The 26,552-nt window shown below is 38.0% G+C and overlaps 1 protein-coding gene and 1 long non-coding RNA gene across 13 annotated transcripts in view; one reads left to right on the forward strand and one right to left on the reverse strand.

Moving 5' to 3' along the window:
• The window catches only part of LUC7L2 (LUC7 like 2, pre-mRNA splicing factor), a 58,627-nt gene extending 34,318 nt beyond the window's left edge, over positions 1–24,309 (reverse strand). Inside the window, exons 1-5 of one of the 12 annotated variants that reach the window (XM_040471807.1) lie at positions 23,927–24,309; positions 13,638–13,714; positions 10,561–10,631; positions 9,479–9,552; positions 8,892–8,986 (exon numbers count right to left, since the gene is read on the reverse strand). In XM_040471807.1, the coding sequence (XP_040327741.1) occupies positions 8,892–8,986; positions 9,479–9,552; positions 10,561–10,631; positions 13,638–13,714; positions 23,927–23,987 (378 nt within the window). In that variant the 5' untranslated portion in view covers positions 23,988–24,309. Of the gene's footprint in view, positions 1–8,891; positions 8,987–9,478; positions 9,553–10,560; positions 10,632–13,637; positions 15,468–18,095; positions 18,118–20,692; positions 20,819–20,885; positions 20,970–23,926 lie in introns of those variants that run through there. The other 11 variants (XM_040471809.1, XM_040471808.1, XM_040471810.1 and 8 more) reach the window with 11 other exon arrangements.
• A 199-nt stretch (positions 24,310–24,508) lies between these two features.
• Positions 24,509–25,970, forward strand: LOC121028263 (uncharacterized). The gene is made up of 2 exons (XR_005789149.1): positions 24,509–24,676; positions 25,813–25,970. It is a non-coding gene; the product is annotated as an uncharacterized LOC121028263 (long non-coding RNA).
• The last annotated feature ends 582 nt before the right edge of the window (positions 25,971–26,552 follow it).

The raw sequence follows: 26,552 nt of genomic DNA on the forward strand, positions 1-26,552 counted from the left end.
ATTTTACATTGGGGGCCATATGTATAACAGGGAAACACCCAAAGTTTCTGTGGGGAAGCAACATACACTAAGTTTATTTCCACTTAGAAATGACTGGCTTAAATTTCTTAACATTTAGATCTCTTTAAATGTCATTTCATCAAAAAAGTTTTCTCTAACCACCCTGAGTAGCTTCTGGACCACTGTCTCAGACTGTCTAAATTACCTAACCATGCGTTTTTTCCTCTGGCAACTTAAATCACTACCTGAAATCACATTATTTCTTTTCACTTAGTGTGTGTCTCCAACATCAGAATGCAAGCTCCTACCACTAAAGGAGAAACCCGTGTTCACTTCTGTATCCCCAACACCGCACATAGTATGTCCTCAATAAGTACTTGTTAGGCGAATGAATGAATGTTGTTCACAGCAATCAGTACCACTCCCAAAGAGATGAAAAAATAAATCACCTTTTGGAGAAAATTTTTTTGTTAATCTTTACTGTAAATCCTTTACCTTCTCCATTCAGCCCTCACTAGCCTAGTATCTCTTGCTCCCTTTTTTCTATTTCTTCCTCCTCTTAATTTCAATATTACTTAAATGCCATTACTCCAAACACTGTAATAAATATCATAAAAGGGAAAAAACAGAAAAACCTAAATTTGGAAATTTTACAAATAAAATTATCCAAATAAATTAATATTTATGCCTATATTTTTTGATCCTGTAGACCAGCCATGTCTATGGGACAAAATACATTCAAGATATTTAACTCTATACAGGTCAAAAAACAAACAAAAATGCTTTTACAAGTTCCCTTAATGAGAATCGTCAAACTAAAAAGGATTTTTCTTTTTTTAAAGTTTTTTGTTTTTTTTTTTCAACGTTTATTTATTTTTGGGACAGAGAGAGACAGAGCATGAACGGGGGAGGGGCAGAGAGAGAGGAAGACACAGAATCGGAAACAGGCTCCAGGCTCTGAGCCATCAGCCCAGAGCCCGACGCGGGGCTCAAACTCACGGACCGCAAGATCGTGACCTGGCTGAAGTCGGACGCTTAACCAACTGCGCCACCCACGCGCTCCAAAAAGGATTTTTCTTAAGACATCTGTCTTTGCACATCAAGGTAGAATTCATCAATTTAAAGAATATTTCCAGGGGCACCTGGGTGGCTCAGTTAGTTAAGCGTCCAACGCATGATTTGGGCTCAGGTCATGATCACACAGCTCAGTGAAATCAAGACGCATGTTGGGTTTCATGCTGACAGCACAGAGCCTGCTTGCCATTCTCTCTCCCTCTCTCTGCCCCTCCCTTGCATGTGCATGGGCTCTCTCTCAAAATAAACTAAAAAAAAAAGTATTTCCAGTGAGACAATCTGTGAGTTTGCTTGATGTTTGTAGTTTAATCCCCGTACAACAAATATTTGTTTCGAGTTTTCACTTATTATCATGGGCTTGTTCCATTCTGTGTTCACTGTCTTCATCCTCCAAATGATACATTTATAACTCCATCCTCTCTTTTTCATTAAATAGCTTCAGAGAGACACTAGTTTCCTCAGACTTGTTAAAACGCAGTTTACAAAACTGTACCTATCTCTAAAACAGATCTGAAGAATTCAAGGAATACCTGGAGGATGATTTGAGGTTCTCAGGTAATAAGCATTTATTGAGAATCATTGTACAGAGAAGTAAATGTGACACTCAAATATGTTAATCATGTACCAAACTATGAAAAACAATCTGCTTAAAAAAAATTTATGTTTATTTATTTTGAGAGAGAAACAGAGAGGCAGAGCATGAGTGAGGGAGGGCCAGAGGAGGGAGACACAGAATCCACAGCAGGCCCCAGGTTTTGAGCTGTCAGCACAGAGCCCAAAACAGGGCTTGAACCCACAAACTGTGAGATCATGACCTGAGCCAAAGTCTGACGCTTAACTGAGCCACCTAGGCGCCCCCAAAAAATTGATCTTTACTACTTTATACTGTTTCAAGACTCATCCTAGCAGGTTAAGTCCAAGATTTAAAATTTGCTTCAAAAAAACAAACCAAAGGACATAAGTGATTATAAATAAGGCAGCTATGTGGTAAAAGATTTATTGAAGTTGCTGTATGGGTACATGAAATTCATTACACAATTATATTTTTATTTATAGCTGAAATTTTCTATTATAGAAGTTAAAAAAAGGGTGCCTGGGTGGCTCAGTCGATTGAGCGCTGACCTTGGCTCAGGTCATGATCTCATGGTTTGTGGGTTCAAGCCCCACATTGGGTTCTGTGCTGACAGCTCAGAGGCTGAAGCCTGCTTCGGATTCTGTCTCTTCAAAAATAAACATTAAAAAAAAATTTTTTTTTAATGAACTGCTATGGATCCACTTATATGTAGATTTTTTTATAGTACCATACTGTAAATATATCTCCATGACTTTATTAATATTTTTTCTGGTTGATTGTAAGAATACAGTATATAATACATACATACAATACATGCAAAATATTGCCAATGGACTGTTAATGTTATTGGTAAGGTTTCCAGTCAACAACAGGGTATCAGTAGTTCAGTTTTGGGGAAGTCAAAAGTTACACAGGGATTTATGCCTGTGCAGGGCTCTGCACCCCTAGACCTGTGCTGGTCAGCAGTCAACTGTGTATTTGTATTTTTTTAAATTTTTTTTTAATGTTTATTTATTTTTGACAGAGAGAGAGAGAGAGAGAGAGAGAGAGAGAGAGAGAGAGCGCGTGCGAGCGAGCATGAGTCGGGGAGGGGCAGAGAGAGAGGGAGACACAGAATCTGAAGCAGGCTCCAGGCTCTGAGCTGTCAGCACAGAGCCTGATGCGGGGCTTGAACTCGCAGACTGCAAGATCATGACCTGAGCCAAAGTCAGACGTTCAACCAACTGAGCCACCCAGGTGTCCCTGTATTTGTATTTAGCCATTAATCTAAGTAACAAATATGCTGAGCAACCTCAACTAAAGTCATACTAAAACTATAACAAGATTCCAGAATACATGGTCTCTGGATCACCTTTAAAAAAAAAAAAAATCACTTCAGGGGTGCCTGGGTGGCTCAGTCAGTTAAGTATCTGACCTCAGCTCAGGTCATGATCTCATGGTTTGTGAGTTCGAGCCCCACATTGGGCTCTGTGCTGATAGTTCAGAACCTGGAGCCTGCTTCGGATTCTGTGTCTCCCTCTCTCTGTCCCTCTCCTGCTCATGCTCTGTCTCGTAAAAATAAATAAAACATGTTAAAAAAATTAAAAAAAAAAATCACTTCCACAAGCCTCAAGTGTATTATTTTAAGTATATAGAATGAATGACTGCAATATTATTCAGTATGAAAAAAAAAGGTTACTTCCCAAGGTTATATGTACCCCAAGTTGAATAGTTTAGGATATTCATGTGCTACTTTGCCAATAAAGCTATAAACAATATTGAGGGCTTGGTTTTTAAAGTTTTAATTATTCAGTGGGAAGCTTTTTTTTTTTTCAACGTTTATTTATTTTTGGGACAGAGAGAGACAGAGCATGAACGGGGAAGGGGCAGAGAGAGAGGGAGACACAGAATCGGAAACAGGCTCCAGGCTCTGAGCCATCAGCCCAGAGCCCGACACGGGGCTTGAACTCACGGACCGCGAGATCGTGACCTGGCTGAAGTCGGACGCTTAACCGACTGCGCCACCCAGGCGCCCCTCAGTGGGAAGCTTTTAATGTGCCTCTGACTTCCTGGATACCAAAGGTGTTTTTGGTTTAGGCAGTTTCTCCAAGTGCTTGTTAAAGAAATGCATATTTTTATAATACTATGAGAAAAAAGAAACGCATACTTTTTTTTAACAGACTGAGAAGAAAATACAAACAGCAAACCTGCTTGATATGAAGACATTATATATAATATACTTCAAAAGCCAAAACTGGTAAAACCTAGGTTGCAAAAACTGGAATTTTCACAAAGTGGGAAGGCTCTAGAAATGTTATGTAAATTAAAAAAAAAAAAAAATCAAGTCAGTAATGTGGGCTAATGTTAAAAACAATTGTTTAAAAAAATACCAAAGCAGGGGCGCCTGAGTGGCCATGGGTTAGGCGTCTGACTTCAGCTCAGGTCATGATCTCAGTTTGTGGGTTTGGGTCCCACGTCGGGCTCTGTGCTGACAGCTCAGAGCCTGGAGCCTGCTTCAGATTCTGTGTCCTCCCCACCCCCGTCCCCCCATGCACTCTCTCAAAAATAAACATTAAGAAAAGAAATAAAAAAAATACCAAAGCAGCCCTAAACAAACCATTTGTTGATTTGCTTATCTACAAACCAATTTTCCACATCTGCATTTGAAACTACTGCTGTCATACTCTAATCAGCAGCTCAAAGAACCCAAGATACTGCCCAGCTCCTCAGAAGTTGCAAGAAAACACATTTCCACTAACAATCATTAACTCTTGAAACTTAAGTTAGTTCTGTAACAGATTTATTTAGTGTTCTACTTTGGGTAAATCAATTATTCATTCAACACAACGGAGGGACAGTGTTCTAGATGCTGGGGACACCGCGCTCCACAAAACATCCCTGTTCTTACTGTGAAACTTACATTCTAGTGGCTGGTTGAGAAAATTTTGTGGTTTTTCTTTCTTACCACCTATTCTTCTTCTCCATACTTTCATGGATCTCTTACATAGGTACTACCAAGACTGCAGCAGTTTTAAAGTTCAGGTTTGTATGTATCCAAGTAACTGATTTTAGACCAGCCCTTAAACAGAATAGTTTAGAGAAACAATAAAGGAGTTTCAATTAGTAAAAACTACACTTTAGATAGGGGCGCCTGGGTGGCTCAGGTGGTTAAGTGTCCAACTCCTGACTTCGACTCACGTCATGATCTCAGAACCTATTGGGGCACTATAAAATCAACTCAGAATTTTTGAAACTAATAATCCTACCTAATCACTTCAAAAAGACAGAGAAAATTTTTACTTTATCCCTGTCCCTTAATATTTCTCAATTTTAAACTTTAAATTCTATTTCTCAGCAGTAGAATCTCTTTACTTAAACAAACTTTCATGGAAAAGCTCTATACTTAAAATGTGTAAAATTCTAGTTCAAATAGTAAAGACTGGCCTGTCCCCATGTTCTTAGTGCATGAAATGCCTCCAAGGACATTTCAGAAGCATCTACAAGTCACTGCCTTAAGTAAATGTGCTATCTAAAAAATTAACAGAAACATTTTTTTTAAAGGAGATTTAAATAGCTCTTAAGATTCGTGTGTGTTTCTATAATTCTGTCAGACATCTGACAAGCACAGCTTCTCTGAGCCTTAATTTTTCCCATCTATGAAATAACGACCTTCTACTATAATCATGACGCCTGTCAATCCTACAACTGTACTATGATGGCTATAATAAAATTAGTAGTGGCCATTTCTGATTTTAGGACAGGCACATCATGAGAGTGTACACTTTCTTTTTTAAATTTTTTTTTTAACGTTTATTTATTTTTGAGAGAGAGAGAGACAGAGCATGAACAGGGGAGGGGCAGAGAGAGAGGGAGACAGAATCTGAAACAGGCTCCAGGCTCTGAGCTGTCAGCACAGAGCCCGACGCGGGGCTCAAACTCACGGACCGCGAGATCGTGACCTGAGCCGAAGTCGGCCGCTTAACCGACTGAGCCACCCAGGCGCCCCAAGAGTGTACATTTTCATCTCTGTAGATCTTAATTTCAAGCTTCTGTTACCATCTCTGCTTTGGATTTAATGCTTCTATAAATTATTACTACTACACATCTTTTTCCTAGATCACAAGGAACCAGACTGAAAGATATGTTTTTGAGCACTTCAATATACTTATTTTTCTTCAGGGAAGGTATGTACCAGAAATAATGTATTTAGGAGAAAAAAAGGACAATTTTGTTTAGGTTTCTGTTTTGCCTGACCTGAAAGCAGATGCTGCCTACTGTTTGCATAGTGACTAGAACAGGAAGAAACCAAGCGTGTCTAAAGAAGGCAATGAATGAGACTAAAACAAGACACTATTATAGAGGAATATGAAAATAACCCAAGCCTTTAAAATAAAGCAGCTTCCTCAGTTATAAAGAAACAGTCGCACTTCTTTAAAAATCATACGCCAAATAAACATATACACAATTATTTGCCTCTCTGTTGTACACCTGACCTCCTCTTATTAGTTTATGAATTAGTTATACCAGAGTATCAGACTACTGAAAGGTAAAATGTTACAGAGCATTTTCACCAAACTAAATTCCAAAAATATTCCATACTAATAGCTGTGAGTACGTTTTTAGAAATCACACTCTCCATCTCCAAAAATGCCAGAGAATACATTTCTGTGTATTCTGCTAAATAATCTAGAGTATTAGTGAGTCATATTCTGTTGGAAGTGACAAATCTGAGCAAAGGGTAAACTTTAGTTATGCAACAAAGAAAAAGCATTATAAAATTAAGAGTTACCATTCAGTTCTTTTCATCTAATTTGTTAAAACAACAACAACAAAAGAGAAGCAGGCATTTCAATGTAAAGGCAAATGAAAACAGGCTAACAATGTATGAATAGACTATGCCAGAAAAGGAGTTGTTCTACAGAGACTGGTTGCTAAAGAAGTCATAACTATGTAATTACAAACCATCTGTACACAGGATGAACTGTTATAAATAGCTCTTTTTCCTAATAAGGGTCATGAGAAAGTCACACTATGGATAGTTTTGAGTTCTCAAGGAGACCACTCTATAACCCTGGATTCTCACAAAGTCCTATAGCCAATCTATAAAGTTCTGATTAATTCTCAAAGAGGTTCACAACTACTTAATCTCATTCTTACATACGACAATCTCTTGCCTATTACACTGACAAAATGAGGTATTTTCATCCACAGTTTCCCTGACAAGTACATGTAGAAGGGCTTTTGTTAACTGTTTTTAATATAATCCAAGCACCATCAATTTTAAGCCTCAGCATTCAATTCTGTACCATAAGAAAAAGTAACCAATTCATACTTTTTCTATCATCAATTTAAAATGTGTATTTCTGGAGCACCTGGGTTGCTCAGTCGGTTAAGCGTCCAACTTCGGCTCAGGTCATGATCTCAGGGTTCATGGGTTTGAGCCCCATGTCAGGCTCTGTGCTGACAGCACAGAGCCTGGAGCCTGCTTTGAATTCTGTGTCTCCCTCTCTCTCTCTCTGCCCCTCCCCTGCTTGCACTCTCTCTCAAAAATAAAAATAAACATAAAAAAAAATTTTTTAATGTGCATTTCAGAGATGTTAACATTTGAGAAAATGTGCATCTTATAAATCTACCAGACAAGAACTTTACAAGAAGCAAAGTCCAAGACCAACCATTCATCTTTTTTTATTTAACATATGAAAAATTAAGTACTCCCTAGAGTAGAAAACATGCTGAATAAAATTCAGTTTTGGTCCCAGTTTTACTTTAAATCAACAGAACTATGTGATTTTGAGCAACTCACCTACGAACATTAAGGCTGTGAATCATTTACCTCACAAAATAGTTTTAAGAAATGAGCGTAATTGCCTATGTACATTATAAAATGTAAAGCACAACTGTGATTCTTACTAATAATGCCATATCTGAAGAATATAGCAGTGTCCAAGTCTTGCTATGGCTGGTTTTAAGTCTTAAAAAAAAATAAAACTAAATTTGTCATTTTGGTAATTAATCCCGTTCTCAAAATCTATTTGAAGTGATTAACTTAGCCATTAAATAAAATGACTTTGTTAAATTTACTACAATAGTAAGAAGAATCAAAGGATACTACAGATAATTGTCGATTTTTCACATTTCAAATGTTTTATATCACAGTAGAAAATACATTACCCAGTAGATACAAGGGCTAACTTATCTGTCATAGTTCTAATTCAAATGCTCAGAATCTAATTTCTTACCTTATGTTATTCTTAAAAAAAAAAAAAAAAATTTCAAGTATTACATGTTTTTAAACGTAGGCTCTCTTTTTCCTTTTAACATAATACAGTTTCCACAGTCTTTCCTATTGGAATAAGACAAAAGTGTTTCCTACTGCATATGCCTTGGTATCTATCTGTTAGAGGTATTTAATTCTTCCTATTAAGAAGAAACCATTCATTTAGACTAATTTAACTACAGGAACTCATCACTTCTGAAAATGGAAATCAGAAAGCTTTTCATCATTTCAGGCAAATGAGAAATAAAGCCAACTAAATGTTTAGCTGCCATCACAGCTACCCAGAGAAGGGAAGCTCTTACAGTGAGTAACCATTTCAACCACATCAAGTCAGGAAATCAGATCCTTTGTTCCATTTAAACAGGTCCATCATCATGTGGTTTATCTTTCAAATTAAAATGATGAAAAATAAAAAAATGATGATACTCCAAGGTCAACCAACATGACTAGATATAGCATCTAAATTAAACGAGCTTTTACATTAGAAGTCAGCAATATAAAATGAATTTAAGTGACAACATTACTAGCAAATTAAGCTCTGTGAATTTAAGTATTTACTAAAATGTTTTCTCCACTATGAGTTCCACAATATAACGTGCACAAATCTTAATATATAATGCTTTGGATAAAAGTCTACTCTGCCCAACGGTAAAAAAAAAAAAAAAAACTATTTTAAAAATCATTTATATTATTTTGGAACTAAAAGCGCAACTATAGTGCAGTAATTGCCTCTATATTCCAAATAAGAAAGGCTTTTCCAAAAACTGCTCTGAAGAAGGAAAAAATGATAAAGCACAGCAACTACTTTTGGGAGGAATCCCATTTTTGCAGTTGGGAAACTCAAACAATATAAGGGATGCAAATACCTCTTCTAACAGTGTTTTAAAAAATCACCACATAATAACTTGACAAGGAATTAAGTCTTTATCAAGTAGTTCATTTTCGAAGGATACCAATAATCAAACAATAGATTTAATAAATACGTACAGTTCCAGAGAGGACATCATGGGGGCAACAGTTGAGAAGGTGACTCTTGCACACTCGGTCATCACTGAATTTGATTCGTTGGCGAGTAGTATCTCCTGTAATATAGGAAAGTTAATAACATTCAAGGTTAGACAACTGGAAAATACTTACTTTCTGAGAGCCCTACTATCACTAGCTTTTTCTGTGTGGCTATACACACATATATTTATAAATCAGCTCAAGAGGGATTAGTTTTTTATATAATATCCCATGAAAAAACTATTTTAGACATGCAGCTGCAGTATGTGTACTGCAAATATAATTCAAATAGTCAAAGTGGGAAAGCAATGCATTGTTAACAGAGTACTTCAGAAAAGCATAGGATACAGAGCAGGAATGGACTTTAAAGATTATTGAGTCCAACTCCTTCAAACTGCAGATGAGGAAATTGAGGCCCCAAGAGGTTAAGCGACTTGCAGCAGACCCACTAGGAGAGTTTCTACTGGTATACAATGTTCCCTACTTGACGCTAAGCATAGATTTATTTTGTAATTATTTACATTAATTGAAAAACATAAAAAGTAATCTTGCAAACATTGCATACACACTGCGAATCCCCACTGAACCCCAGACGCCATTTCTTCCACTATTTTGTTCCAGCTGAAGTGTCTCCCATTTGCTGCTGGGATGAGTTAGAGAGGGTAGAATAGCGTGTTTAAGAGTGTACAAACCTGGAAGAAGGACTTACACACCAGTCAAACAAAGGCACATTGCCTAAATGAAACGTTAACTTTAATGCCTCCAAAGGTACCATACCTTCACGTTTTAGGTGGTCTGTGCTATATATGGCCAAACTGGGTACATTTAAATTTATTGTCTTCATATAACACAATATACCTCCTAAGCAACAGAAGCATCCAACCTGCTAATCAAATAGGCCTATCTAACTCAAATTTTAAAGAGTCTAAGAAAAATAAAGGTAACTAGCTCTAATAACAAAATATAGATGTTAGTTACAATTTTTTTGCTTAGAATCTCTTTGGGGGGGGGGAATCTCTTAAGGATGTTTCCTCTATGTAGAATGATCAACCCTAAGAAATGTGTTTTATTTTAGCCTTAAATTGATACCATCATTGATGAATGAAAACCTACTGATGAATTACTGAAGCGAGAACTGTTGGTACCAAAAGAGATTATAAAAACCTCTGTACTTCATGTGATGCCTGGGGCACTCCAAAAACTCATCTAGGAAGTGATCCAATTATTTAATTTGTTTTTTACATGTGAGCAACAAAAAGGTTAAGCCTTTACCCCTTTCACATGGTCTTATTTGAAGAGCTTAATGCAGTCAACTAAATATGTCATTTTCAGGTGGGGTAAGATTTTGTTCAAATTGTTTTAACTCCGTTAAAAAGACTTAACACTCTAATTTGCAATCAGGGTATATTATATTTAAGAAAAATAATTTATAGCTAAAATGATAGCTTCAGAGCAGTTCAACAATAGGTTTTCTAGAGGCTAGTCTCTAGTTAAAGTAGGTTATTTTTGACACCACAATTTGGAATAAATCATTTAGTGTTCACGCCTGCTACTATAATAAAGGTTATTTTGATGGTCCTTTTTTCCTTTTAAACACAACTGCTTTTGTTCCACATTCATTAACACATCTGAAAAGTTAGTGATAACTCACGGCTCGGCGAATGCGGGGCCTTTCTGACACTCCCTTGCAGATTGAAGTAGGCAGGCATAGATACATTGAACCTTTACAAATAAAACAAGGGGCCAGATTGTTCAGTTTGTATAGAATAGACTCTGCCAGCAATTTCAATACAGCATCTAGAAGTACATGTTGACTGTAAAGATTCTTGTATATGAAAACAAAAGTGAACAAAATCAGGGTGTTTTATTTTTCAAAATATTGACTTAACAAGTGTAACCCTACAAAAGAATATGATTGACCACAGGAAAAAGTCCAATGCTGGAACTCTAGGAAATGCTCTGTGGGCCAACTGGGGTTTTTAAAAAATGCTTTTTTTTTTTTTTTTAATTTTTTTTTTTCAACGTTTATTTATTTTTGGGACAGAGAGAGACAGAGCATGAACGGGGAAGGGGCAGAGAGAGAGGGAGACACAGAATCGGAAACAGGCTCCAGGCTCTGAGCCATCCGCCCAGAGCCTGACGCGGGGCTCGAACTCACGGACCGCGAGATCGTGACCTGGCTGAAGTCGGACGCTTAACCGACTGCGCCACCCAGGCGCCCCTAAAAAATGCTTTTTAAAAAAATTTTACCTCATTTTAGATTTTGGGGAGGGCCTAAGTTCACATTAGAATAAGTTAAGCTCACACCAGAAAGGCAATGCTATATACTAGACATTTTTTGCTTACTGGCATGTAAGAAAAACTGTCTTATTTAAAATCTCTACCCAAATTATATTAAGAAACTTAAAGATCATGTAGGTTTTAAGTAGGAAAAAAAAAACCCTTTCATATCTAGGACTCTCCCTGCTATAATATCTAAGCTTTTTAGTATGTAACAAGAGTACTGTTTCAATGCTATGTCAAACTAATGGCTCAAGATTATTATAAACCAGGCTTTAGAATAAAATCAAGGTTCTTAGGAATCTTACTAATCAAACATTTGTGAAGTAGGGCGACTGTTTTTGCTTCAGAAATCACAACATTAAATCTAATATTAAGATATATGTGCCCTGAAGACACAGCTATCAGGTGAAATATAAACAATTCCAAATATGAATTTAGCAAAGACTATCTCTGATGAGTTTTTACAAAAAGAATCTACTTCTATAAATGCCAAAAAGTGTTTTAAAGTAACTTCTCAGTGCCTCAAAATGCTTGCTCTAAAAACATTTGATAACTGCAAACACAATAAATACAGCTATCAAATATCAGCCTATGCATTACAGAAACCTTTAAGACAATGAAATAATAAAACCCCTAATAATTTAAGATACAGAAATATCCTGAGGAACTAGCAACTAAGTATCTGTTTATTTGTATTTTTAAAGCTTTACTTAAGAGTCTTAAGGTTAACATTTTAAAATAATTCGTTTACACTACCAAGCAGTATTTCATTAATTTATTTGGGCATATACCATGGAAGTATAATTTGGCTAAATCAACAAAGAATTTTTAAAATAAAAATACTGGTAATTTTGGTTTCTGTCAAGGTATCTGGCCCAAACCATGTTTTTCAAAAGAAACTTGGTAAAACAGTGCCCATTGGGGGGGGGGGGGGTTGTTCGGGGGAGGGAGACTACAATTAATAAAAAACAATTATGAATCAAATCTTTGAATACAAAGAATTACTTTATGAATTCAATATACTTTATCTTTGGGTCTTCTGGGCCTATATTCATATAAAAATTACCTGAGTTATGAAAAAACAATTACCTTCTTACACTAACATTGGATCCAAATCACAGAATCAAACCTATTAGTGAAAGTATCTCCTCTGGGCTAGTCAATGGGGCTACAAATAGGCATATAATTAGAAGCTCTCTACCCTCAAGGAGTCCATGATTCTGAGAGAGAAAGAGGACATTTAACAAGTAATAAAGGTAGCATGACCCGAGTGCCAAATGGGTTTCACTAACAGTAGTACTTCAATACTTCTAAGACGCTACAGAATGGCCACCAAGGATGGAGAGGTTAGAAAAAAGGCTTCATGCAAAAAGTAGAAGCCCAATTTTAAAGAAAAGATAGGACTTAAACCACAGGAAAGAAGAAGAACATTCCAAACTGGAGTATTATCTTTGACAAAGTTTATAGAGGCAGAAAGGCTTAGGAAATGGTAAACACAGCAAGTCTTATTTTACTTTGGCAAATGACTTCAATGTAAGGGAAGAGCAAAGTTGGGGTCAGAATATTGTGTGGGTAATACCTGATTTCTTAATTTTTTTCATTTTTTTTCTTCAATCCAGATTTTTAGTATATAAACAAAGTAAAAAAAAAAAAAGTTTAAAAATTATGGGGCAGAGATTAGATCAAGTGATTTAATAGCAACACAATGTCCTAACCATAAAAGTATGGAGGTTGCTCTGCCCTATAACCTCTACATTAATTAGGCTTTGTACATACCTACAATGCCAAGTTTGTAGAATAAGAAACTTGACTGAGAACTCTGCTGGGCAAAGTGCCTTTCATCTGAATGCAAGCATCAAAATTTCTGTCAATATTTCCTACCAAGCAACTAACTTCAGAGTAAAAACTTATTTTACCTCTCTCTTTGATTCAACCCCTTCATGAGCTTCACAAATTGTAATTTGTATTTGGGAATACCTGATTGCAGGGGTACAATAAAAAGTGGAATGCCTAATATTCCTCTCAAAAGTTTTTCAGCAAGTTAACAGGGCCTAACATGGCAGTAAAGCAGTTTCACTTGGGGAATGCCAACAGGCCGCTCTAAAAAGGCGGCTCCTGTCCAAACTGTACTCAAATATTGCTATTCTCAAAATCCCCTCCAATCTGTTGGGAGGGAAAAATAAGCCCACTGCAAAATGCCAACACCACTATTTTATGGTCCTACCTTTTCTGAAACAGACTTAAGACCTAAATTGTACTAGTAACAATGAAAACCAGCCTATATCGTATCTGACATTGTTTTACATGGTGCATGCTATTTTACCAATGCCCACCCCCCACCCTCCCTCCAGTACCACCCACCCTCTCCCTCCCATACAAACAATAAATCAAATAAACTTTCATAGATTTAGGTGCTATTTTAAAAACATCAAAATTTTACTTTACCCATTCTCTCCGATGCTCCCTGTATTTTTTTAAGCTGTGAGTGGATGACCATGCTATGTGATCAACAACTGTGAAGGCTAAGCAAAAGTGAACTGAGTTTAGTATTGTAATTAAAAGAACCTTAAAGTCTGTAATATTTGACATATATAATGGTATGCAGAATCCTTATTTTACTGCATATTATCAGGCATTAATGGCAAGCAACTTATTAAAACAACTAATTAATATTTCTTTTGTATAGAATTAGCTTAGAGCTTAGCTTAGGGAAACCAGAGAGAATAAAACTCAACAGCACACAAAGCAAATGGAAGTAACCCCTGGCTTATAAATGGGGCCAGAAAAAGAAAAGCCCTCCCCGCAGGTACACTTATTATGGGCCAAGTGTCACCAATGGCTTAGGACAGAGTAGGCACATTCCCCCTGAAATAAAATGCATACCCCTTCAGTGAGAGGAAAGCAGAGCAAGAAAGACAGGCATCTAATAACCAAACGCTTAAAGCTTCTCATTTCCCTGTGCTCTCAAATCATCAAACACAGAGAAATGCTTCACCTTCTTACCACCATTTCTCGTAGTAGCTACTGAGTCCATATAGTAACAAGGAAACTATATAAAGACCCATAGCCAATTTCTAGTCTAGGGCAGGGAGAAACTTGCCCGGCCTCAGTAAACCCTTGTGTTCAGAGGTAAAAGCAGGTGATTACTGCTGCATAGTGCCTACTACACTGAAGGACCGATTTACTTTTACACCCTCCTTGAAGTTTCTCATCAACTACTAACTTCTCCCACCTACCTTTGCTGTTCCTTTAGAATTCAGCCTTAAAACTCATCTGTAAGAACTCTTTTGTAATTATTCTTTTAAAAAATCTATTACTCCATGTAATTGTTAACAAATACACTCAGTTTAATTCACCGCATGTTTACATACTTCAAAGTATAGAATTTGTTTTATAAAAGGACTCACTACCATGTCTTAGCATATTATGATTACAGATGCTTTGAAAACAGTTAATGTGACTTGATACACGTCAAACTTTTCAAGAATATATTTACTACATAAGGAAAGAAAATGTACTCAGCCGAAGGTGGCAGTGGGAAAAACCAATTACGGTATTCTCCCTCCCAAATGTAATATCAAGTCACTTCTATCTAACAGAACTTATAAAATCATACTGAGTGAATAGGAGAAAATTTCCTTTACCCCGGAAAATGCAAAAGTAAGGGTACTATATGGTACAGAAAGGCTATCCCTCCTAATCTTTGCATATGATCCTATAGGTTTAGAATTACAAATAGGTACTGTTACCCCCACCAGAAGCCCCAAGACAACCCCAACATTTAAAAAATGCAATGCCCATTGTAGAATAAATTTCTAGAACAAGTTCGTTCTTACCAATTATGATCAAAGATCAATAATGCTAAAACAACTTTTTAAATCTACCAGTCTACTTGTCTATAAAAATCCCTGTAACAAATTATAAAGAATGAGACAGGGAAATAACCTTTGTATTAGGTGAAAAAGCTTGCATGATATTTAAGAGCTAACAGAATGGTGATGGAAATGTGAGAACAGAAATACTAAAGTAGCTACATTCCAAAGGCTCTATTCCACCCCTTGCCACAACTATATCTTCTCTCATTACACAAGCAGAGTCTTGGCCACTGGCTGGGGTAGTGGTGGAATACATACTTCATGAAATCTGTCAATAGATTTCTCCTTTTGGACTTAAACACATCAGAAAAGCCTTATTAATAAATTGTTACCTAAAAATTAAGTTCTAGATTATACAGAATTTGTTATTATGATACAAGTCATAAAGGAAAATTAGTCATTAAAAGGTTGCAGCCTGCTAAATTTTGTATTTTGATACTTACTTGCAGAGCTGCAATTCTGATACAGTAACACTTGTACTTTGGGTATCTGGTGCCTTCTATCATCCACAACTTTCTTTTTTTTTTCTTTTTTTTTTCAACGTTTATTTATATTTGGGACAGAGAGAGACAGAGCATGAACGGGGGAGGGGCAGAGAGAGAGGGAGACACAGAATCGAAACAGGCTCCAGGCTCTGAGCCATCAGCCCAGAGCCCGATGCGGGGCTCGAACTCACGGACCGCGAGATCGTGACCTGGCTGAAGTCAGACGCTTAACCGACTGCGCCACCCAGGCGCCCCTCATCCACAACTTTCTATACACAAAATTAGAAGTAACGAAAGCTATCTCTGGCTATGAAGAAATAGCTGAAAAGAACCAAAGAAAAAGTGATTGGCTAATTTACCAAAAAGACAAGTTCTCACTGGTTGGCTATAGCTATGAAAGCTAAGTAGGAGCCTCCCCAAATCAAAAAATAATGAAGAAATAAAAAAGGAAAAGAAATGAGAATATCAAAAGACAGAAGTGACAGACATCTCAATGATAAAGGAAGTTAAAATGAAAAACAGAGATTACCATGAAGGAGACTGAGCCTTCTAACTACTGAAACGACACAGGAGAAATACTGTGTCACATTGGATACACGCTAAATTCACAAGGATTGCCTCTGGGGAAAGGACTGTGACTCTGAAGCGAAGAGAAGGAACTTCATTTGTAATGCTTTGGTTTTTTTTTTTTAATTTGAAGAAAACATACAAAATAACATCTGTTTACTCCTATAGGTGTTTGAGAGTCTTTTGTATTTTTAAACAGTATTTGCAAAATTAGGCCCCTATAATCAGCATCACAGAACTCATCACTTAAAATTAAACGTAACTGCTCATGAGTAATCTTCATTCCCTACTAGACTTTCAGTCCCTCTAAGGTTAGTCTTGTATCACTCTTTACTGCAGAGACAAAAGATAAGAAAACAAATATGTCCATAATCTCTAAGGAAAGGAATAGCTAAATCAACTCAGCAACTTGGGAGATATTCAGGAAAGAAAAATTCTATTCTTATCAACAATTACTATACCCTAAAGCACATCAGCCAATAAGTATACAGAACACCATGCCTAGGGGAAGTATCCCTCTAAACACTAAGAGGCAAATTAAATAACATGGGAATTTCTCAAAATACGAACGCATGGTTTCTAGAACCTGAGATGAATCCACTATTATCTTAACAAGCATGTCCCGCTGTTCTCCTGTCCACAATGTAAAACCACAGCCATTCCCCCCCACCCCGCCCCAGTTTCTAGTCCAGGGGTTATCTTTGATAAGCAACTTTTCCCACCTCCAGGCACCTTTTCACATTCCCACAGGTTGGTGAAATCCTGCAAAACCACTGGTCACTGTAGACCAAAACACTATTGGAGAGGTGAGAATAAAAGCTAAATGAGGTAATGTCACCCTAGAAGTCTAGATGAACCTCTCTAGGGACTCCTAGAACTCTCCATCTCACAGGTATATATTTTTCTTCTGGTCAGTTATTTCCACTTCCGGCCTTGGGTACGTACAGTTCAAGCAGCTTTTTCTTTCATATGAACAACTACAATTTTCATTCCAGAGTATGAGATTTGTACAAAAGATGATTTTAGGTGTTGTATGATTTTACCAACAGGATTTCACCAACATTTTAAGCACTACTCATTTAGTGGTGATTCTTTATCACGATTAAGTTTAAAAGTACACGAAGTCCATCTAGTGCTTAACACCTAACAAGTTCTAATGTTTAGCACAACGTGACAACACAGTCTAGGTTATCTCTCTTTTTTTGTGAGTCTAAGTTACCTCTTAAAATACCATGTTGTTCTCACTGTATTTTTCCGCTGACATAAATTTTCATTTTAAAATTAAATTTTAGAAAGTGAGTTGAAATAAAGAAAATATTAAAAAACAGAAAACAGAGTAAAAAACAGTCAATGTGGTAGTGTGACTAATATTCAGGAAACATTTACCTAGAGAACAGGGTTTCTCAAACTTTAATGTGCATCAGGGTCATGTAGAAGGCTTCTTAAATCATACATTACTGCTCCCAATCCCCAGAATTTCTGGAGTCAGTTGATCTGGGGTGGACCCAAGAATCTGCATTTGTAACAAGTTCTCAGGTATTACTAAAGTTGCTGGTCTAAGGATCACACTTTGAGAATCACTCATCTAGAATAGTGACCAATAAGCTTTTTCTTACAGGGCCAGATAGCAAACATTTTAAGCTTAGAGCCCTATGTCTCTTGCTACTCAACTCTGTTTTAAGGCAAAACGGCCATAGACAGTATGTACACAAATAGGCACGGCTGTGTTCCTATAAAACTTTATTTACAAAAAGCCAAGTGGGCCACAGTGCCAATCCTGACCTAAAATATAACTGAAAAATGGTCTACTGTGTAATCTAATAGTAGGACAGAATAAAGAAGCAGTGAGCAACTAAGTATAATGAAGATACTATCCAATAATTATCCAACCTATCTGACTGAAGGGCAAAACTTTGGAAAGTTTAACTCTGAAAGAAAAAACTGAGGTCTCAAGAAGATAAAACAAAACAATTTACCATGCATTCAGGAGACATGACAAAACACTCAGCAAAGGCAGCTTGTTAAATTCTTTTTGTTTTGAATCACACAGGTCAAACATCACCGCACACGGTTCACAACTAAATTAGAACATATGGATCAGTATCTAGTGAGAGTTTTTTTTTAGAAAAAAATTCTGAAGACTCCTTTCTCTAGCCCATGTTAAACAGCAAAATATGACATTTATTCAGTGTTTACAAACTACTTTTCTCTATTACCTCATTAACCTTACAAAAATTGATTAACTGATGTATTTTGGCCTTGCCTTCCAATTTCTACCCTAGCAGCTACTAGTGTATGAGAATTTAAATCAAAAGGAACAGAATGACTTTTCTGTAGGTGCTGAATTTGTAAGAGTCCCATCAGAAATGTACCCTCTCTCACTCCCTCATTCTTTCTCCAGCAAAATGTTCCAACTTTCTTCATCTTCTTAGTCGACTTCTTATTAAGAATGAATAAGGTGGACAAGTACAATCACTTATACTTTCTGATAGATTATACTAACATAACAGCCCTAGGCTCTTAGGATTCAACCTATTTCATTTCTAGAATTTCATTCTTGAGGAGCATCTGCCTCATTTATCACAGTTTTGCCTACACTTAGTGACCTTCAGTTCAAAGCCATCTATCTTTGTAACCCCACCACTTGCCTGAACTCAGCAACTTCAAGCTTTAAGGTCTGTATGAAATCACCTGGTAATGAACACGATCTGACTCACTGAACGACCATGATCCATGACTTCAATTTGCCCTTGAGTTCCTGCTACCTATCTTGAACATGCAGCTCACCATTTCTCCTTGTAGGACATCTTATCCAAACCAAATCATTTACTTACTGCTTACAGAGCTTATGCAGTGATAGACAAAATGATTTTTCTTCGGTTCCAACTTATTTACCTAAGTAAAAGAGAGCATAGGCTCTCTTGCATAGGCTTCCTTGAAGACAGCTAAACAGCTACAGACAACCCAAGGACAATACAAGATTATATGAAATGATACTATTCTTATTTTCTGGACCGTCTTGCAGACAGAAATATTCAGAGTTCAAAATGCAAAATGAGTTAAAGTTTGTTTACAACAGATTTACTATATGGATGTTAGCAGAGCTTTCAATGTTTTGATATGCCTGGACCTCTGATGGAAGTCAAATATTTACTAAAACTCTTACTAGGCTTATGTTTAACTACTGTTTAGCCTTTGTTTTTTGCTAAAATTTTTACGTTAAAAGAATTTACAAGCTCTGGAGTAAGATACACCCCATTATTTTTTAAAATGTGTGCTTGTACATCAAAGGCTATGCCTCCTTCACTTAAAATGAACAATCCAAGTAGAATAGAAGAATGGCTTACAACTGACCAAGAAATAAATATGGTTCATTATGCTAATGAGAAAAATAAAAATAATGCTCTCAATGTTGATGACAAGTCAAGGAACACAGATTACAGTAAAGATGATTTTATGAAGAAAATCCACTGAAGAAAACACTACTTCAATCTTGGATTCAATTATTCATTTCGCAGAAAGGCAGCAATGTCATACTGTCCCACAGGTTCAACACTTACGTACCATTAAACTTACATTAAGAACAAGTAAATTATTTTCTGAACTCTATTTTCCTGGCTATCTCCTAGGATGAGTAGTATCCTTTTAATTTTAGATTCCAGAAAACTATTGTATAATATAACTGATTAGCAGAAATATTAAATTATGATGAAATGTACTCTATTAACTGAGGAAGTACATCATTGTATGGTTAGAAAGATTACCCTGAAAAACAGGTAAAATTATCTGAGAGCTTTAACTTGCCCTCAACATTTCCTAGCCATAATGGGCAACTAATGATGCTATAAAATTCTATTCCATATTCTATACTCTATTAGTCTACTAGTTGTTTGGGGTAGGGGATGTGGGGGTGGGGAGAGAGGTGATGCCATTCCTGGCCTGTTTTAACCTTTCAGAGATGATCTCTATTTAAAGGTTGTTAAGTAATTAAAATGTACAGAGTCCTCAAAACCGCTTACTGTAAATTCCCTAGTTTCCAAACTTAGGATGTAATCTAAATTCATATCCTCAATTTTGTTTAATTCCTATCCCTTGCACCTTGCCAGGCCTTTTTGGGGTCGGGAGCAGAGACTTATAACCAAATTGTATGTGTTGGCAATAGGGCTTTAGCTAAGGGACATCCCTGCAATTAACCTAACTCCGAAGAAATGACTACAGCCTGTGAAAGGACACAAGAGTTCCTCCAACTGTCACAAAGAGTTCTCAAACTGCTGCTCGAATTTTCCTTTGCTACTCCTCCCTACTTTCAAATGGACTACATTCAGGGAAAATAAATTATCCCTCTCCCTTCTATTAACGCTAACAACTGAAACAGAAAAGTATTTATAAAGTTTAATGTATCTCAAACTTCAGATAATATACTAATTTATATCTACTTATGGTTCCTCTCTTCTAAAAAGCTTACAATATAATTATTTTTCAATACTTTCTAAGTGTAACATAGGAAATTGTTTGGTTTCCCATTTAACAAATTATTGATTTAACTTGAGGCAAAAAAGGTTAAGCGACTTACCCAAGGTTATAATTAGAGGTACAGCTGGGGCTAGAAACCAGGTCTCCTGAGTCTCAGCCCAGGGCTCTTTTCCTTAGCCCATGATGCCTTATCAGAAAAATCCAAATACAGTCAGACCCCCAGTTACATGGGTATGAGTTACACTGATTCACATATACAAACTTTATATAGTGTGACCAATGTTTCAACTCACGCGGTACCCTGCTTCCATTTATGCAGTATGCCAGGCATCGGCACGATTTTCAGTGGCACACAGGCGGTTGCCACCACCAGGGCCCTAGGCAAAATTGCAAAGAAGGCACAGTTTGTCTTTGGCCCTCCCACCACCCTTATGCATTCCTCTCCCACCTCCTGGTCATCCCCCTGCCCAGCCTCCCAGCACCATCATGCTGCCCTCTGGTTGTCCAAAGCCCCCCACTTCCACCACTCACCCAGGACTGACCTTCCTGGGAGTGCCCAGTGTTCCAAAATTACCTCTCCATTTCCCTGACACTAAAATTCCTATTTCTAAGAATTTCAATGAAGTTTAGGTAATCTAAATGATTAACTGATTTAAGTAACTCAGAGTAAGGTCTACTTTTAATAGATTTACATCTCTAAGGAGTTTTAAAAAGAATTTAACACTGATTTGGGGGGAGGGGAAGAAGGAAGAAATATTTTTATTGGTGGAGGAGATGGGGAGGTGAGAGGGAAAGGTTTTCCCAGCGCCCTAGGCCTCTTGTGCCACTTCAGATTCCCTGAGACAGGACACTAGGGGTTGAGGGGCATTATTGCAACTTTGAGTCCCACTATCCCAGAAGACTGTAGTTGTCTTATAGTCTCTGGGGTGATTTAAAAAAAAAAGAGAGAGAGAGAGAGAGAGAGAGAGAAAGAGAGAGAGAGAGAGACAAAGCTGCCTTAAATACCTTCCCCTACCTACCTTTTCCATCTCTCTCCCACCTCTTGGATCCCCATTTCCACCTCTTAGTGCCAAAGACACCCAAGAGCATTCCCTGTAAGCTGTTCCTTTGTCCAATACAAAGCTTTCCATTATGTGGTTTCAAATTATATGGTGTTATTCAGTAACGTATCCATGTCCCCCTACCCCTGGATAACTTGAAGTTGACTGTATGCTAAAAAAGAACAATCCTAATTATTTAAAGGTCCTGAATCATAAGATGAAATATGTAAATTCATTATCTAGTAAGAAGGAAAAGAATGTTCTGATTCTTATCTTGTATACATAAAAGAATTAATCTGGACATCTAAAAAAACATTCAATTCTTTTCCTTGAAAGTAGTAGGTTTCTTACTTCTGGCCCAACACAGCAGTGAAAATCCAGTCATTTCAGCTAAATAATATCGTGGACTTGTTTACATGAGTTCACTGGTAAATCCTCTTAGTCTGGAGGCAAAAAAAATCCAGTAACAGACACATAAAAATGTAAATTTGTATACAAAGCAGAATGGATTTTAAGAAACCCATGTTTCTGCTGTCTACACACACAGGAATAGAAAGAAAGGTATTTTTTAATGTAGCTTTGCAATACTAGATTGGCTACCTAGTTTGGAAATTTATCAGGCAACTGATTAACAGTTACTCTGCTCCAACTACCCTCCCAGTAAAATTAGAAAATTCAAATCCATGCAGAAGGTACCAAAAATGGTATCCATCTAGGATTAAAACTTTCATGTAAAATCTTAAATGATTTCCGAATTGCTATTCCAAAAATCAGTTATTCTATCAACTAAAATCCTGAATTAGGTCTCTTCCCAATACCGTCTTCATTATGGAAAAGGAGCAATGTCAAGACATGCTGCAGTTATAAAATAGCCATTCTTATCTAAAGTGGAAAATGAACAGGTTAACAGTCTCTCCAGGGGCATTTTTAATTAATGTTAACTTTCAAGGGTTTACTACACAAAATTCATTTCCTTCCCAATCTTCCCCTCCTCTCTACACAACCACAAATAGGTCTGCCACCTCCACCTATTTGTTTATATGTCCTATGAAGACAAGTTGCCAATGTGGGTTTCTATTAAAATTCAAATGTGAACACTGAAAAGCCACTCTTAATATGCATTGCGAAAAGTATATGAATTCAGTACATATTTTTTAATCTACTCACATATTTTGCTGCAAAGTACTCAAGAAAATCAGAAGAGCAACTGTTAAAAATATAAGTGTGCCTTTTCTCTTACGTCAAGCAATTTAAATAACTTTTCAAGAAAAAAGCATTTCTTTAATGGCTAAGAAACAATCTACCTAAACAAGCAACATATAAAAATGAGCAAGTGTTTTGCTGTTATAAGAGAAAGTACTAAACTAGATCTTTCCTCGCAAATAGCATGGATTTGAGCTCAATTTGAGAATACACTGTTATTATCACCAAAAAAGCAACAGCATTAGAAATTCTTTACGACAAGATATCCAGCAATTAGTGATTTTCTACACAAACTCTAACCTAAGTACTTCAAAGGATTGTTTCCCTCAATTCTATTTCACTGGGCACCACATTTTCAAAATGGCTCTATTTGGGGCACATGCAAGATTTGTCAATATTTACTGAACAAAGCTTCTATTAAATTCTCTAACAAGATGGAGGTCTCTCGGAAAAAACAGGCCATAACATTTTTTCTTTTCACAAAATGGGGCCAAACACACCCACTTCAAGAAACCATGGTTTGGGTCAGATTTTTTCCATAAGAATGGTTGTTTCTGTGGGGATCGAGAGTGCACTTCTGGGGCTGGAATCACTGTGAAGGTTTCCTCCGGACCCAGGTAAGGGGCGGGGGTGGGGGGGGTGGGGGGAGGGGGCGGCCAGTTGTCTCTGGATGCTCGGGAGGGCGGCGGCGAGGGATGATCCCAAAGCTCTGGGTGAAGGAATTAGTTCAGGGGCGGAGGCTTTAGCGGTCCACCGGTACCTCATGAGCCACAAGACGGGATGCCCCACTACGCCAAAAGAGACGTGGGCTCCCCCATCCCAGACAAGTCAACATTGAATCTCAAACTCTCCTTTCTGCCTCCAGGCCCCGTCTGACCCCATTGGCAGCAGTTCCCGCCAATCCGCTCGGTCACCGCCCCCCAAGCCCGCCTGCCCAACCCTGATTGGATGGGACGGGAGCCGGGACCTCGTGTTACCAATCTGGGAGCCCCTTACTCAGCCACACACGCAAGCCCAGGTACGCCCGCGGAGCCCCTTCCCCTCGCTTTCCCTTCCCCTCCCCCACCCCCAGGGCACTGGCAGACACTTACCGTCCCGGGAGGTGCCCATCAACTGGTCCAGCATCGCGCGCATCTGGGCCTGCGCCGACATGGCGGCGGCGTAGCAAGCGGGCGGGCGGGGGTGGGGCGCAGACCGGGCCCTTTCGGGCGGGGGGGACAGGGGAAGGGGTGGGGGAAGGTGAGACGCTGTCTCAGTTGCCGCCGCCGCCGCCGCCGCCTCGAGGCGTGTGGAAAGGGAGCTGGAGGGCTTGTAGTAGGAGAGTCCGGGCTGCGCTCCTCACGACGATGCGTAAGTGGAAAGCAGCAGCCCCCGAAAGCAACCCTCGTTCCCTCACTCTCCGTCTGGTCCTGGGACAGAAGCGTTACGGGCTAAGCAAGCTCTCGCCTCCAGCACCGCCACCCGCCAGAAGCCGTCAGCCCCCCCTTCAAGCTCTGACGCCGCTCGCCGCCACCGTCGCCGGGACGTGAGCGCGCACGCTCCTCGCGCTTCGTTGTTTCCCGCGGGGGCTCCACCAACTGGCGTCCAACTGTATTTGCTCCACCCGCCCCGCCCGGGAGAGGTTCCGCCCTAACGGCTTTCGGGCGCGTGCACGCGGGCTTTGCCCGCCCCTTTCCCCCAGATCTCGCGAGAGTGCTTATCAAACGACCCTCGAGCTAGATCCGCCCGAGGCGCCAAACTGCACGCACCTTTCTGCAAGTGGGCTAGGGTCGCGCGGCACGCTGTGCTGGCGAACCGGACTCAAATTAGCAAATGTGCCAGAGGGTTACCCCGAGTCGAAAGTAAGTGGAGACCATGCGGATCGGTTCTACTGAGGTTAGCAATCTTAATAGTTAATGCAGGCGTGTTTCTAACGACTATTCACTGACCGATTAACTCGCTTTCAGGGGCCCGCCCAGAATCTCGTACACTCAACCTTTTCCCCACTGCTGCCTTGACCTTCTATAAAAGGAGCCCTGGAGCACTGACGTCTGGGTAGTTTCCCTTCATGAAATAACACCTGAACTTAATACACTAGCAAACAGATGATCTAACCCATTCAGATTATCATTATTTATAACAGGAAGCTGTTAGTCTAAATTTGGAACTATAAAAATTGAGCAGTATCTTCAGAAAGGAAAGGAGGTGATTTTTTTTTAAGAGAATTTCTTTTTCTTCCTGCTTAAGAGGTAAATTTGAAGAATTAGGCCTTTTCAGTGTATCAGCAGCATTGCCAACGGGAAAGAAAGCCTGTGCGTTCATAGCTTGCCATCACCTTGGATTCAAAATCTTAGTCGACTAATTGCTAACTGGAACCTTCAGCAGTTTATTTCGTAATCTCATGTTTGTGGATATAAATACATACAGCATTGTTGTGAGGGTTAAATGAGCTAGCAGAAAATGCTTAGCCTGGCATTTTCACTTTTTTTGTAAAATACTAATTCTTTAAAACGAGACCTAGGTACTTCCTAGATACTTGGGAAGGAAATAACTAAAATTTTTTCATTAAAAATTTATATGCATCAGCCTGGAACTTATAATTTATTCGCAAGATTAGTAAAAAACATAAAATAGTAGCCCTAGGCCCAGTATCACTTTGAATCTATATTGGGCCAATAAAAATTTTTAAATTATGCTGTCTTTTGTAACTGACAAAATAGTTTCCCTCCAGTTATTCAAAGAATTCAAAATTCCAGCAACTCCAAATACTAAGAATATTACCGAACACAATTCGCAATAAAAGTGTACAAATTATCATGTCTTAGTGGGAGGCATATATATATATTTATATATATATATAATCTTCTGAAAAACTTAGGAGGGAAGTAAACTAACATGTTGAAATATCTATGTGTTAATGAGAATTTAGTTTTTATCTTTTACCTTCCGCTTTTCTGGTTGCTTACATTTTATTTATTATTATTATTTTTTTTTACAGTTCAACTTCTTTATATTACAAGATGAGGACCTGAGACACAACTGGAGGAACTATCCAGTGTCCCAGCATTCAGTGGTTGTTTACATTTTAAATGTATCATAAACATCATATAGTTGGCTTTTTTTAATTTAATAATCATATTTTCTTTTCATTGAAGCGATTATTCATTTATATTTGTGTAATTACTCTTTTGGTCTTAAAGCTCTTCTATTTTGCCTATTTGTCTCATCTAGTTAATTTTCTCTCCTTTCTTGCCTGCTTTTTAATCATCCATTCTAGTAATTTGGAAGTTTCATTTTATTTTTATTCTTTTAGTAGTTACCCTAAAAGTTAAAATAGGCATTCTTAATACCTTTTCACTTCCTCCAGATAACACAAAGAAGACTCCTTTTAACCTCTCCTGAAGTTTTATGCCCGTTATCATATGTGTTTTAGTTCTGTTTTTTGAAGCTAAACTTCACATAATGCTCATCTATTTACCACTTTCTTTTTTCTTCATTCCTTCTGGAATCTCTGCCTTTCCATCTGGAATCATTTCCCTTTTGTCTGAAGTTTAAACTTTAGGACAGGAGTCAGCAATCTACAGCCCACAGGCCAAATCCAGCCCACTGCCCATTTTTCTGAATAGTTCATTGGAATGCTGCCAGGCTCTTTCATTTACTATTGTCTATGGTTGCTGTTGCACTACGACAGCATTGTTGAGTAGTTGTGACAGAGAACATACTGTATGGCCAGCAAGA

The sequence above is a fragment of the Herpailurus yagouaroundi genome, unplaced genomic scaffold (assembly GCF_014898765.1).
Source record: "Herpailurus yagouaroundi ecotype Mexico unplaced genomic scaffold, PumYag 100, whole genome shotgun sequence".
NCBI classification, from domain to species: domain Eukaryota; kingdom Metazoa; phylum Chordata; class Mammalia; order Carnivora; family Felidae; genus Herpailurus; species Herpailurus yagouaroundi.